This window comes from Aythya marila (genome assembly GCF_965140915.1).
Source record: "Aythya marila genome assembly, chromosome: 6".
NCBI classification, from domain to species: Eukaryota; Metazoa; Chordata; class Aves; order Anseriformes; family Anatidae; genus Aythya; species Aythya marila.
The window spans coordinates 28173707-28186542 of NC_139047.1; the positions used below are offsets into that span (position 1 = coordinate 28173707).

The 12836-nt window shown below is 48.3% G+C and overlaps 1 protein-coding gene across 7 annotated transcripts in view; it reads right to left on the minus strand.

Moving 5' to 3' along the window:
• BIN1 (bridging integrator 1) overlaps positions 1-12836 on the minus strand; it is a 91935-nt gene extending 79099 nt beyond the window's left edge. For all 7 annotated transcript variants that reach the window (XM_082763672.1, XM_082763670.1, XM_082763674.1 and 4 more), the window contains exon 1: positions 12685-12836. In XM_082763672.1, coding sequence (XP_082619798.1) covers positions 12685-12768 — 84 coding nt within the window. In that variant the 5' untranslated portion in view covers positions 12769-12836. The remainder of the gene's footprint in view (positions 1-12684) is intronic.

Below are 12836 nucleotides of genomic sequence, written 5' to 3' on the forward strand. Positions count from 1 at the left end.
GCTCCCAGTCCAGCTCTGCTAAGCAACAATAACAATACAATACAATAACAAACCAGAGGAATTGAAAAATACATTCTTCCTGAATAGGGTTCATCTCACTCCAATTTTTTTAATTATTTTTTTTTTTTAGGGTGAGGGACATTAATCAAGTCTTTAAGTTCAGAGGGTGCGAGGGAGCTGAGGTTTACATGAAGAAGACATCAGTGCCGCAGCCCCAGCAATAGCTCAAAGGAGAATGGAGAAGGAAGCAGGGGAGGCAGCAGATACTGAGCATGACAAATGCACCTCCCCAAACAAGCGCTTGTTTCTTCTGATAAGGAGGAAAAGATGTTTTGCGTTCTGTTCTCCACACCGCAAAACAAGGAATTAATAATTCCTGGACAAGGAACTCCTTGATCCTCAGCATGATGGAACTGAAAATACCAGAATCGCTAGGTTCTTCTCTGGCCCCTTCAAGCCCTTGTCCCTACTCATTCTGCCCAGAAATATCCCTCTCTGCTTTTGATACCCTTCTGCATCTACGCCATGCCTGTCTTCAGAGCCGTGCCACCCCCGGGGCCTGAGGAACATGCTGCAGGGCCATCAGCTGTCCCTTCGCCTCAGGCTGCCCATCAGGCTCTCCAGCAGCATTTTGTTTCCAATGCCTGCCGCTTCCCCAGCCCCCTCGGCAGCCCCGTCCTGCTTTTCAATCACAGCCCCATGCACCACGGTGAACTTCCACTCCCCTGGTATAGCAGCCCGTGGTCCTGTTCCTGTACGGGGCCAGGGGCACAGGTATTCGTGTCCCATGGCTGGGAGGGCAGACAGCGAGCATTGCCCACGCAGCCCCAGCTACCCATCAGCTGCCATTAATCCTCCTCCCAGATAATCGGGGTAATGCTCTTTAAGCACGCAACTGCGGCAGGGCAGAGCCACTCCGGCTGCAGTCTGTGCTAGAGGGCACGGCGACCCCGCAGGTAATGGCAGTGGGAATATCGCGCTCCAGAGCCTCCACCCACGTAGCCCGTTCATGGAGCCAGCTCTGCAGAACAGAGCTGGAGCACAGCAGAAAGGGCACTTTTGCTGGAAGAGCGTCCTGGCTCACCCTGGGACACCTGGCTGGGTAAGCACCTTACTGCAGTCCTGCACCAATACTTTGCCTCCCCTCCTCCGCCCACTCTGTGCATCTTCTCACCTAATTTAAGAGTGATTTTGGATCGAACATTATTTATCCCTGTGTGGAAAAATCATCCCGAGAAGACCTAGCAGCATCTTTTTTCTGCTCTCCTGGCAAGTTGTTCACACATCACTGGCATCCAGACTGCACTGCAGATGTCAAAGCTGGTACTTGTGATGGTAAGGAGTCCTGGCTTCTCTTCCAGCGTCCCAACAGGCTGCATTTCTGAAGATTAACCACTCCCAGCAACATTCACTTTTGAGCACGAACTGAAAAGGAGGGTTTGGGGAGAGGGGGCGGGCTTTGGCACCCATCACAGGGGAAACCACCTTGGTGCAACACAAACCAACAGAAAAGATGCTGCAAGCACCCAAACACCGTACAATCAAGGTGGCACAGAATTGCTGTATCATTTTGCTTTCCCTTTTATCCCAGAAAGAGGATAAGTTAAATTTCACTAATCTGTGCAGCTGTGGGCTCGGATTCTCCCTTACATGCGTGCATTAAGCCCCAGTTAGTTTACTACAGGTACGACAGCGCTGGGTGAGGTTGTACCACGTGCAACCTGCTGGCCTGACCCCGAGGCTCACTGGGAATTTAGCCTGGTAATCAAGGATAAAGGCACCACTTTTTCATTTGAGAGTTAGCAACTTATTTTTTTGCTGCCACTTACATTACAAGTGAAATAAAACCCGTAAGGAAATGGGGGTGATGGGAAAGCTTTACCTGTCAAGGCAGGAGACTAACATTAAGGATGTGGTTTCTTAACTACAGCTAAAAAACCCTCAAGTGACTTAACAAAATGACCAAGATGTAGCAAGAACCCCTTTGAAACTGCTCTCACAACAACATATGGGACGGTAAGAGTGAAAGAGTGGTGCAAAAGCACAACAAAAAAAGCCAGTCACGGAAATAAGTCAGTATTAGCCAGTCAGTCTAAACTGCAATCTGAGCATAAGCAAAGATTAACTTAAAAATTTGTATCTTAATACATATATTACATATTAAATACATACATTGTGTCTTATAATACATTGTTGCAAGAGAAAATTAACCCACCTTCTGTATTTCTAGTATTAGCCTTCAGAAGAACTGTTTCCCACATGAAAACAGCCATCCTGGAAGTTAAGGGAAATACACAGCACGTCTCCGGTATGCGAGAGCTATTTTCCTCAAGGCAGTTCTGCAGTTTGCTCAGGAGGACACAAATAAATCGCCAAATCTCAGGATGTTGTGCAAGCATTACCTCTCCCCACCTCTGTGCAGGGCCTATCAGTGGAGCAGAAGTTCTCCTCGGTAGGTAACCACAGGCCCCAGCCAACCTCTTCCCCCAGAGGGCATTACGAGGGACAGCTCTCAGGCATGCACACAGTACTGACCCAAATTCTTAAGTGCAAAGAATTTGCACAGGAAGATTTTTATCCCCTTGACCATTTCCAACATTTCGAAGTGTTTCTCCTTTCACCCAGGGTTTTTGCAGCTTAGCTTCTCGCATCTTTCAAGCCTAGATTCAGTGATGGTGTGGTGGGACCGGCGCTGTGGCGGCAGGGGAAGGCCATTTCTCGTCTTGCCAACACGGTGGCGTGGCTGGGTCAGTGCAGGCACACCACACTGCTGCCCACACTCACATAATTGCAGCTAATTGTCCATGCCTAAGCCGTTTGAGCACCTCCAAGCCCAGGTTCCTTTTAAACACTCCTGCTGAGATTTAGGTATCAAAGCAGAGACCAAAAAAGCAGACAACTATGGAGCTGGGTTGTAGCTGCGTTGAAGCTGGGTAGCTCATAATGCCAAATGGCAGCACTTAATTCAGCTGGCATCAGTGTGACATTCCAGGCACCAGGACTTGAGCAACATCCACGTCTATTGCTTGGGTACGCATTTAACATCGCTTAATTAAACCCTATCTATAGCCGACAGTAACACTAGTAAGAGGAACAGATAACATAAATAGTGCTGTTTGCACAAATCCCCCTTCTCATGTCCTCCGCCTCCTCCCCAGCAACCCTCATTTTAAGTGCTGATACATTTGCAAGAAGTATTTTTATTTTTATGCAGCCACTGATGCAAAATGAAGTAACCAAATCAGGACAAAACACAAAAGGCATTTGGGGCCATGCTGAGCTGAAGAAAGAGATAAAGGAGCAGGTGTGTGCTGGAGGAGAGGGGGCAGAGGAGCTCTTATAAGGCAGAGCCATGAGCAAAGGGACTCCAGAAGCCACAGGCTAGATGCAGAACCCTTAAGAGGCTAGGAAAGCTCCTGTAAGGGTTGCTGGCTGCCTTGCTGAACAGGGATGGGAATTTCTGAAATGCAGGACGGATCTGGAACATGTAACACACAGCTGGGCAGAGGGAAAAGGCAGACATCTGGATCAGCAGCTGGATCTCCCTGAGTCAGAAGGAGACAGCAGCAGAGGATCAGACGCAAAAGAAAGCTTTAGGAATGCTGCCCTCCACGGCCACGTTGGGATACGGGATGTGGCTTGTCCCAGCAAAGTGGGAACATGTGGAGCAACACAGATGATTATCTCTTGTTGCTTCTTCCAAAGCGAGTCACGTGTTATCCTCTAGTGAAAAAAATCTGGAGTCACAGACTACAAAAAGCCAGAAGGGAGCAGCTTTTGAACAGCTCTTCTTTTCCCCCGAGAGGCCTGCCTTCAGAGGAGTTGTAGGATGAGTAACAGTAAATTTGAGAGCCTGGCCTGATGGGCAAAGTTCTCCTTCTGCAAGCGGGTGTAAGCCCCCTGGCTTCCTTGCCAATGTACTTGCTAAGAATTTGTCCATATTGTCATCGGAAAGGAAAAGCCCCACGATGCCTCCCCGCAGGGAGCCTCCTCAACAAGTCAGGCCCGAGCTGGAGATACGGGATGGGCTGCTTCCAAGGCACCCCACTTAAATCCTCCCACCCCAGCTCTAAGGACCCAGCAGAGCAGCCCAGCTCTTTTCACCTACTAATACCCACAGCCACACCGTAATGTCATCCATCCCTGGTAATGCTCACTTCCTTCCGCAATTATTTATGTTCACTGAGGGTCAGGGAATGAAGAGCAAAAGCCTCCAGCTTGGCAAAAAGCTCTAAGTCCAGCACTTGACTCCAGTACCCATCTGCAGACAAGCCCTAGTCTATAAGCAGCCCGGATGCAGTGCACTGACGCAGCACCCACAATCAACTCATCACATCACCCTCAGTTTTCTCTGACCTTGCCCTTCCTACCATGGTCCTCATTCTCCCCTCTCAGCCCCTGCACATACAGCTGCTCTTCTTCTCCAAAGAAAGCCAGTCTCTCTTTCACAATTCCTGTGGCTTATGCATTTTCATGAATTTTCCGACGTTCAAAAACAGCCCTGCACCCCTACCTACAAAACCACCCTTACTGAACCTCTGCAAAAGTTATCTAAAAAGCAACTTGAATATGGATTCTGCTGAAATAAAACAGAAGCATCTTAACTAACCGAGGCTGTCCAGTACTTACATTGGAACAGTTACAGGATGGGGAATGTCCATTTTCAGCAACACATAACGCGGTCGCACTGCTGGTGCTAACAAGCAGCCATGCCGGCTGCACGTCACAAGGACAAATGTTATCAGCAAGGGTACTTTCTTGCAGTGGTTTACGTCCATTAACACACAGCTAGGCTCATTTTGTAATGGCTACTCAGCTTAAGGAGGCAAAAGAAAAAAAGTCCCCAGTCGCGTTGGCTCAGTGTACAAAGTAGGTTGTTCATTCCTCCACTGAGGAGCCTATACCTTGAGGAGCATTTCCGTGCAGACCCCAAATATACTTTTACATCTGAAAAAAACAACTTTTCCTGAGCATTGTTTCCCTAATAGAGCATGGCACTGTTCTCACAATTTATTTATTTATTTATTTTTTCCCAAAATCTGTTTCCAAAGTAACCCTTTAAACATGCTGTCCCCTGGCACAACTCGCTCCCCTTTCTGGTCTTGTGTCAGAATCAGTATTTGGACCAGATGGGCCACGTTCCACCACCCAAAGAGGATGGGATGAAGGAATCTGCCTTGGACACTAGCCTACCGCATGACAATTCAAACATCATGCACTAAGCATACAAATTACAGAAAATTAATTCCCTGCATTTCTTTTTTCATATACTATTTTCCCCCTCACATTTTTGCTCCTTTTATCCGTCATAATGGCTGAGGAAGGAGGGATAGAAATAAGTTCGGTCCTTCTACACTCAGCCTCCTGGAACTCGCAGTGTCATAAGACTTACCACAATTTACAGGAATGTGTCACATGCAAGGGTACCAGAGAGCTACACCGTCAGCATTTCTGTTAAGGAAGAAGATGCAGAGATCTACACCATCTTCATATCCCAGCCTTTATACTTCATGAAGTCTGTGTGTTCTGCATACGTGCACATCCATCAGTGGCACCATTCCCAAGGAACCCAAGGGGATACAATCACTCACTCTGCAGATACCAATCAGCTTTGAGCTGAGTTGGTTAAGTGACACGTTATTGTTTCTGGCCTTATCAACCGTGCGATCATGCCAAATGGCTTGAAGATCAAAACAAAACAAAAAAAAAAAAAAAAAAAAAAACCACCATAAACACTTCTAGCTCTGTTTTCAAACACTCTAGTCACTGTAAGATTGAAGTTCCCTTTCCCTTCCTGCTGGCAAGCAAGTATTGCACTTCTGCCTAATCCAGTTTGAAAGCAAAGCGCTAGGAAATGCCCAGTGAAACGTGTTGGTACTTCAGCTATTCCAGTCTCTCATCTCCCTCCTGAAAAGGTAACAGAAGAGGACTGGAAACTAGCATGGCTCTTAGGCAATTCTACCAAAAAGTTCTAAACCTCCTTAAAATGCATAAAACCAACACGATCAACAAAGAACTGGCAAAAAAAATAAAATCACTTCCAAACAGGTTACCAGCTTTCTGAACCCGCACGTCAAATCTTTGCAGAGAGGCCAGGCTTTGATATCTGCGTATCATCAAGAGATTAAATGCAGCCCGTGGTTTTACGGCAGGATTAGATGCTGTTAAGCTCTGCTTTCCTCCCTGTTGGTAAAGTTTGCACTCTCCATCCCGCCTGGCAGCCTATATTAAGAAACTGCCACCCAGACTTCTCCTTTCTACCGAGGAAAGGGGCAAAAAGAAAGACAGCACTTTTGTGACTCTCCTAAGTGCCTCTCAATTAATGTGCCCCTCTAGAAGTGCCTAATCAAAGGCTTTAACCTACCAGCCCCAGGGCTGAGCAGGCTTACTCCAGCACATCCTAAATAGTGAAAAAAAATCTGTTACACACGTGTACTTGTGTAGGGTTTTGCAAGCATATGACCTGTTCCTCAGTTCTTAGAGCTTGCCACGGCTGCTTCGTAATGACTGAGACCTGTCTAGGTCTGTGTAATGCCCTGAGTCTTGGCTTCCAAGAGTCCTTCAAGATATAACCAGTGGCCAAAACCCTCTCGAGTGCTCCCAGCAGTCACGGAGGAACTTGGGAGGGAGAAGGGTGGGGGAAGAGAGAATAAAACAACTGTGAAAACTGTTCAGGTTGGGCTGCTTCTATTTGCATTTACCAGGACAGCTCCTTCAGAGCACAGAAATGCAAATCAAAGCTGTGCTTTCTGAGCAGCAGCTAAGAAACTACACAAGCAAGTTGGCAAAATAAAACTGCAACCTAAATCAAAAAAAGATCCATTAATCCTATTTTCTGCTAATTACTGTATTTCCTTTTTTTTTTTTTTTTCCTAGGAATGAGGCACTGGACCTGTCCTGCAGCACTCGTCAGCTTTGTGAAGATCAAGCAGCTCCAGAGGCAGCAAAGCCAGGAGATGTTCCAGGGGACACCTGAGCTGTCCGAGACCCATCAGTCACTCGCATGCACCTGCTGAAAAACCACCTGCCAAGATTTATCTATCCCCTGCACCACTGCCAACAGTCCAAGCGTTTCTGCAGAGGTCCCTCGCTCCTGTCCTGGCAACGTTACGTGCTCAACTAATAGCGTGTTTAAAATAGATTTTAACTAGCAGGACAATGTAAATGACTCTCTTCTCTCTTCCAGTCCCCTCCTCGGAGAAACGACCCCTTTCAGCATGAATAGGAACACCGGAAGGGTATTGCTTGCACTCACACATTCAGTACTGCAGGTGTTGAAGAAAAGCAAACACGAAGTCCCTCAAGAGAAACCTAAAGCACAGGCTGACGTCAAAACGGACCTTGGTCCCTACTCCACCTGCCAGCAGCTCTCCTAGGAAGCTTTATTCATACTTCAGCACTTGTCCCCGTCTCATTACTTGCAGGTGGACAACGCAGACTCCTGGCCAAACCCAGCGCAGAGCAAGGCAGCCTGATCCCAAAGCAGGTCTGCGCTCCCTGGCTTTGCCAGGGCTTCCTAAAAGCCCCCCGTGCTGAGCCCTCAGGCTGCAGCCAGGTGAAGACTGGGTTGCAAGAGCCCGTTCTGCCTGGGCAAACCGAGTGCATCTCTACAATACCATCAAGCTGCCCGTGCACACTCGTGGGGAGGAGGCCAGACCCCGGCACGCACAGGTAGGCAGCCAGCACTGTAAGCTGAGCCCTGCGAAGGGCAGGACTCACACGGCACGCGGCTCAGGTGTCCTGCCACCACCACACAGGGGAAAAAATAGCCTCGCTGATAGCTGTCAGCCTCAGTCACCTTCTTGTTTCTCTGACAGTTTCTGGAAGAGGAGCTTTACGACACGTTTGGGCCCAAACAGCAGGATCTTGTCAGTCTGCCCACAGGGTCAGGAATTAAACAAAACCTGCATTATTTGTTACTATTGCCTTCCACCCCAAAACCCCAGTCCTGCAAGACAGCAAACACCTCAGGCTGCTTTCCTGAATGGTTTGGCCAGTTACGTGACAAGAGCACTTGTGATGTTGCAAAAAACAACATTTGTGGCTGGAAAAATCAACATGCACGAGGGACGGAGAGGACAGACAGGTCTGAAGGCACCTACCTGACTGATGAGCTCTGCAGCACTAAATCTAGTCTGCCTAGAGCCTCACCAAACCTCTGCATTGGAAAAGAGACCTCATAGCCACTCTGTGAACCTGACCTCACAAGAGCTGTGCTGAAGAGGACTGGCTGTCAGATCAGAGCTCACGGGGCTGAGAGTGAGCAGGAACACGTCTGGGCCTTTTCCAACCACAAAAAAATTCATCCATCCATGAGATTCTGCTTAAAAGACAACTGCTGCCAACGCCGCAGACAGAGGGGCACCTTCAGCAGGGCAATGTAAATGCCCTGCCAGTCAACCCATTCCATGGTGAGGAAACATGTGGAGCCTGGTTTCCAATTTCGCCTCCTCCCTGCCCCATGCAGATTACCCGATACCCAGTAATGCAGCCTGAGCTCATACTGGAAGCATCTGTACGTGAGGGGCATGAATTCAGATCTCTCTCCAGTGCCTGTTTTCCAGCAACCTCTAGACACAAAGTACCTTTGAGATTCTACCTGTCACGTTAGCCTTACCCTCTCGAGAAACCAAGCCAACACGAAGAAGCCCTTTCCTAGGGAGTTCTCCAGGAGTTTAAAAAAAAAAAAAAAAAAAAAAAAAAGTTTCATGCCAGATCATCAAGAGAACTCCTGCAGCTTGTCAGGCTGTCTCACATTTTGTACTTCCCTGATTCAACAAGGTTAATTGCCACCAAACCGTCCTATCCTATGCAAAGCCAAGTGAAAACTGCAGAAGCTTTGAAGCTTTTTGCTGAAGGATCAATCAGGGCGGAACTCCCCTCCTCCCAGCCAGGTAGACGTGGTGCTGGCTTCTCAAGGAGAGAGCTTTCTGCATCCACCCTGCTGTGCTTAAAACCTCCTTTCTGCAGAGGTTCCACACAGCTGGCAGCCTCCTGACAGCAGAACATCTGCATTTACACGTGGTTTAAGGTTCTTGGTTGCTGTTCCTTGATATAGATTCCCTCTTTCAACAGAAAAAAGATTTCAGGCCAGGTGCTCTCACCTGTCATGCTCCAGCTTCTGGTGGGTTTTAAGAAAAAAAAAAAAAATTAAAAAAAAGTATCTTCTGAGAGCAAGCTTAAAATGCAAGCCATGCCTCCTGCAAACTGTGTTCCACTCAATTCACAACCTTCGTCATGTTCACAGCAAATGGATATCAAGGGAAGAGAAACAAAGCCTAAGATCCTGGGAAAGGAAAAGATCCTTTCTGGACATTCCCTTTGCTACTGAAATGGTTACATGAGAAAAATTAATTTAAAAAAGAATTGGGAAACCAGGCCACATCAGCCTGCCAAAAGCACTCCTCTGCCTTCCTTCTCAAGGCCAATGTCCTTGGCTATTTCTCATCGCCAGGCTGCAAATACTTTAGTGAAACCTTTGGTTTACTGGCATTCATATGATTTTTTGCTCTGTAGCTGACAGGGAGCGAGCACTGGCAAGCCTAGCTCTAACCAGCTAGGCTCACAGCAGCCCTGCGAGGCCAAGAGCACAGCCCAGCTCCTCGGGCTGTGCAGCCAGAACCATGCTCTATCGGAAGGTTTAATTGGGGAAACTCTGCAAAGATGCGCAAGGGTAAACATCGCTGGGATAAAGCGAGCCAGGAACAGAAAGCAGAAGTGACATCTCATGGTAACACAACAAGGCAATGAGTGGCAGGGTCTACAACCTCAGCGGCACCCCCGACACAAGGGGGTTTGGACAGCTGTACTTCATCAGGTCCTGGGCCAAATCCTTCCCCTTTGGTGAGGGAAATTGAGGGAGAAAAGGGGATGCACTCACGTGTTGGTACAAAGTAAAAGAATGAAAAAATACGACAGTCTATTACCACGGCAGAAAGAACAACCCCACAAAAACCTGGTTTCAGATCTCTAACTTGGCCCAAATGAAAACAGCAAGCACAGCCCCTGCAGGACACACCGACTGTGGGAAGCTGCAACATCTAGAAAGGGAAACACAGCTCATCCCGTTCCACTCCTCTCCACACACACACACACAAAAACCTCCAGAGAAAAGCCCAATGTCAACTTCACAATTTGTCTCCTCAGAAATGTCTATGAATCTCTGAGCAATTCAGATCCCTGAGCCCACCTCCCTGCAGCCAATGCCCTTTTTTCCCCGCTCTGAATCCCCGCTGAACCTGCTGGGGGAAAGCAAGGAGCTCGATCCCGGGACGGGGGGCTCCCGCTGCCAGCCAAGCAGCAACAACCCAGTCCATTTGCTTCGTGAACTCAACCCACTCCTGGACTGTCCCAGAGAGAGCACCTGACACCAGGACTGCAGCAAGTCACCGAGATGTGATTTTACTTTGTTTAAAACAGAAATGTTTGTGCATGTGCAGATTCACATATCCAAGAATGGGACACTCTTCAAACAGGATGAGAACTATGTAAATAGGGAGGATTTTTAACATTTTCCAAAATATAAGATAAAAACTGACTACAGAGAAACATAAATTTTAATTGAGATTACAGACATAAAGGACAAAAACTTTCAAATCCTTATTGTCAAATACCCATTGGCAAAGTTAAAAGAGCATGCAAAGACTGGGCTCTCCAAGATACTACGACACTGGAGGCATTAAAATTTTACTCAGTTTTAAGAAGCTGAAAACCTATGAAAAGCTCTGAGCTCAAAGTCCAGGTCTGAAAATGCTTCAGATAACAATAGGATGAACAAAGTCCAACTCAGCCCAAATCTCCTAGCTGTTGAGAAGGACGATGTACAAGTTCGCAATAGTTGCAAGAGTTCTTTCGGCCAGGTACACTCCTCTCAACAGATGCATCAACTTACTGATACGTTTCACTGGACAACAGGCAAATTTTGGCCAAGTATTACAACTTGAGGCTACATTTAAATAAAGAGAGGGGTTAAAAGGGTGCACCACCCCTTTGCAAACAGCACAGTCAACCATTCTGCCCCATATTTCCTGTTGAATCAAGAAAGTGCCTTCCAAAAATAGCTTATAGTTTTGCTGAAAGGCTCAAAACAAACAGCACTTCTGAAAGAATATCTTACATGCTTTACATAATAGCCATCTCAGAAGGGAAAAAAGGATGTGTACAGCGTTTCAGTGTGAATTCTGCATTGAACAAAAAGACATCATTCTTTGCTTAACACAAGGCTTAAATTCACCATGAAGGAAATTGCCGAAGTCAAAGCCTTAGGGCCGAAGTTGGGAGGGAGATAGCACTCTGAAGGAAAGAATTTTTATCCTAAATTTGGATTGAAAGAGGCTACGTCAAAGGAACACTGTCAGCTTGTTTAAGCCTCAATTTATTCTTGCCTCAAAAAGGAAAGTTCAAACTCATTTAGCTTCCCTTCAGAAAAATCCAGTATTTTTTTAAGCGCTTCGTCTGTTGTGCACCCAGGCATACCTCTGTAGGTTTCTGCTTAGCCTTTTCTCTTTTTTAAAGACCTGGTCCTTATCTCTCGATGTGTGGTTTAACCTTCCTGATAAACAGCAGCACGTATCTACAGTTTCAGATCAAATGCCACAGTACTAATACCAGCATCATGCCATAACCACTGACGTCTTCACTCCGTGGTCTACTTTGCCTTTCCTCGTAAGTTGCAAGCTTGCATTAATGTGCTTGTCTTGGTGAGAGCCTGTCCCTTCAAGACAACTGTAAAATACCAAATGCTCCATAAAAGAGGACTCGTTGGAGACGAAGTGCCAGCAGTATGAAGGAGCCAGTCAGATAAACCACGCAATGCCTTTTTGCTTCTTCTTTTTTTTGAAGAACCGAGAGAGCAAAGCTGCATCGTTTGTATTCGGATGGCAACAGCCAAAGGGCCTAGAATTTGCGTCGACTTATTAGGCAAGCGCTTTGGGTTTTGTTTTCTTTTTCTCCTCAGAGGGAAACTCGCTGCGTGAAGCGACAAACAACCGACTCCACATCATGTGAGCCCCCTACAACCCGCAGCAAAGCTCTTAATTGCTATCACTCCCATATCCCCTGATGGTGACTGGGGATGAGCAAGGACACGCGATGGACTTCCAGACTTTGTGGAAAACTCCTCCTTTGGGAAAAGCACCTGCGTGTGCGTTCAGACAGGAGGCAGGGGAAGGGCCCGCCAGCCGCATCGATACACGCAGCAGGTTCAGCAGCAGGCCAGGAGCCCAGCCCGCACCACCTACCTCAGAATTAACCAAAAATATGGTTGCCATCTGGTGGCTAGAGCACATCAGTAGCCGCAAGGAGCTCGGGGTGCGCGGCTGCACACCGGGGGCCGGCTCTGCCGCCCTGTCACCCCCTGCAGCCGCAGCCCCGGCTGCTGGAGCAGGGCAGGCAGAGGGCAGCCGCCGGGGCTGCTCCTCGCCCCCTGCATTTTAGAAGCACATCCCCAGCCCCAGCAAACCAGCCCAATTCCCTGGCGGCAGCAGCAGCAGCACAGCGTTAGGCCCGGGAGGCTGCGCTCGTCCTTCACCCCAGCACCTTTCGGAGACCCCAGCCCTGCGGGGCGGCCAGCACAAACCCCCCCCCGGCTGCCGACAGGGCAGGGGGCTGGAGGACAGCGAAAGGCTCCGGGAACCCCAATCCCACCCCGCAGCACCGCGCCACCGCCGAGCCTCCCCCTTTCACCTTCTCCTGCGCCCGGGTCAGCTTCTTCTGCACGTTGCTGGCGATCTTGCCGGCCGTCACCCCCTTGCTGCCCAGCTCGGCCATCTTGTGCTCCTCTCCCGGGCAGCCGGCGGCGAAAGGGGGGGAAAAAACCCGGCGGGAGACAATGGCCA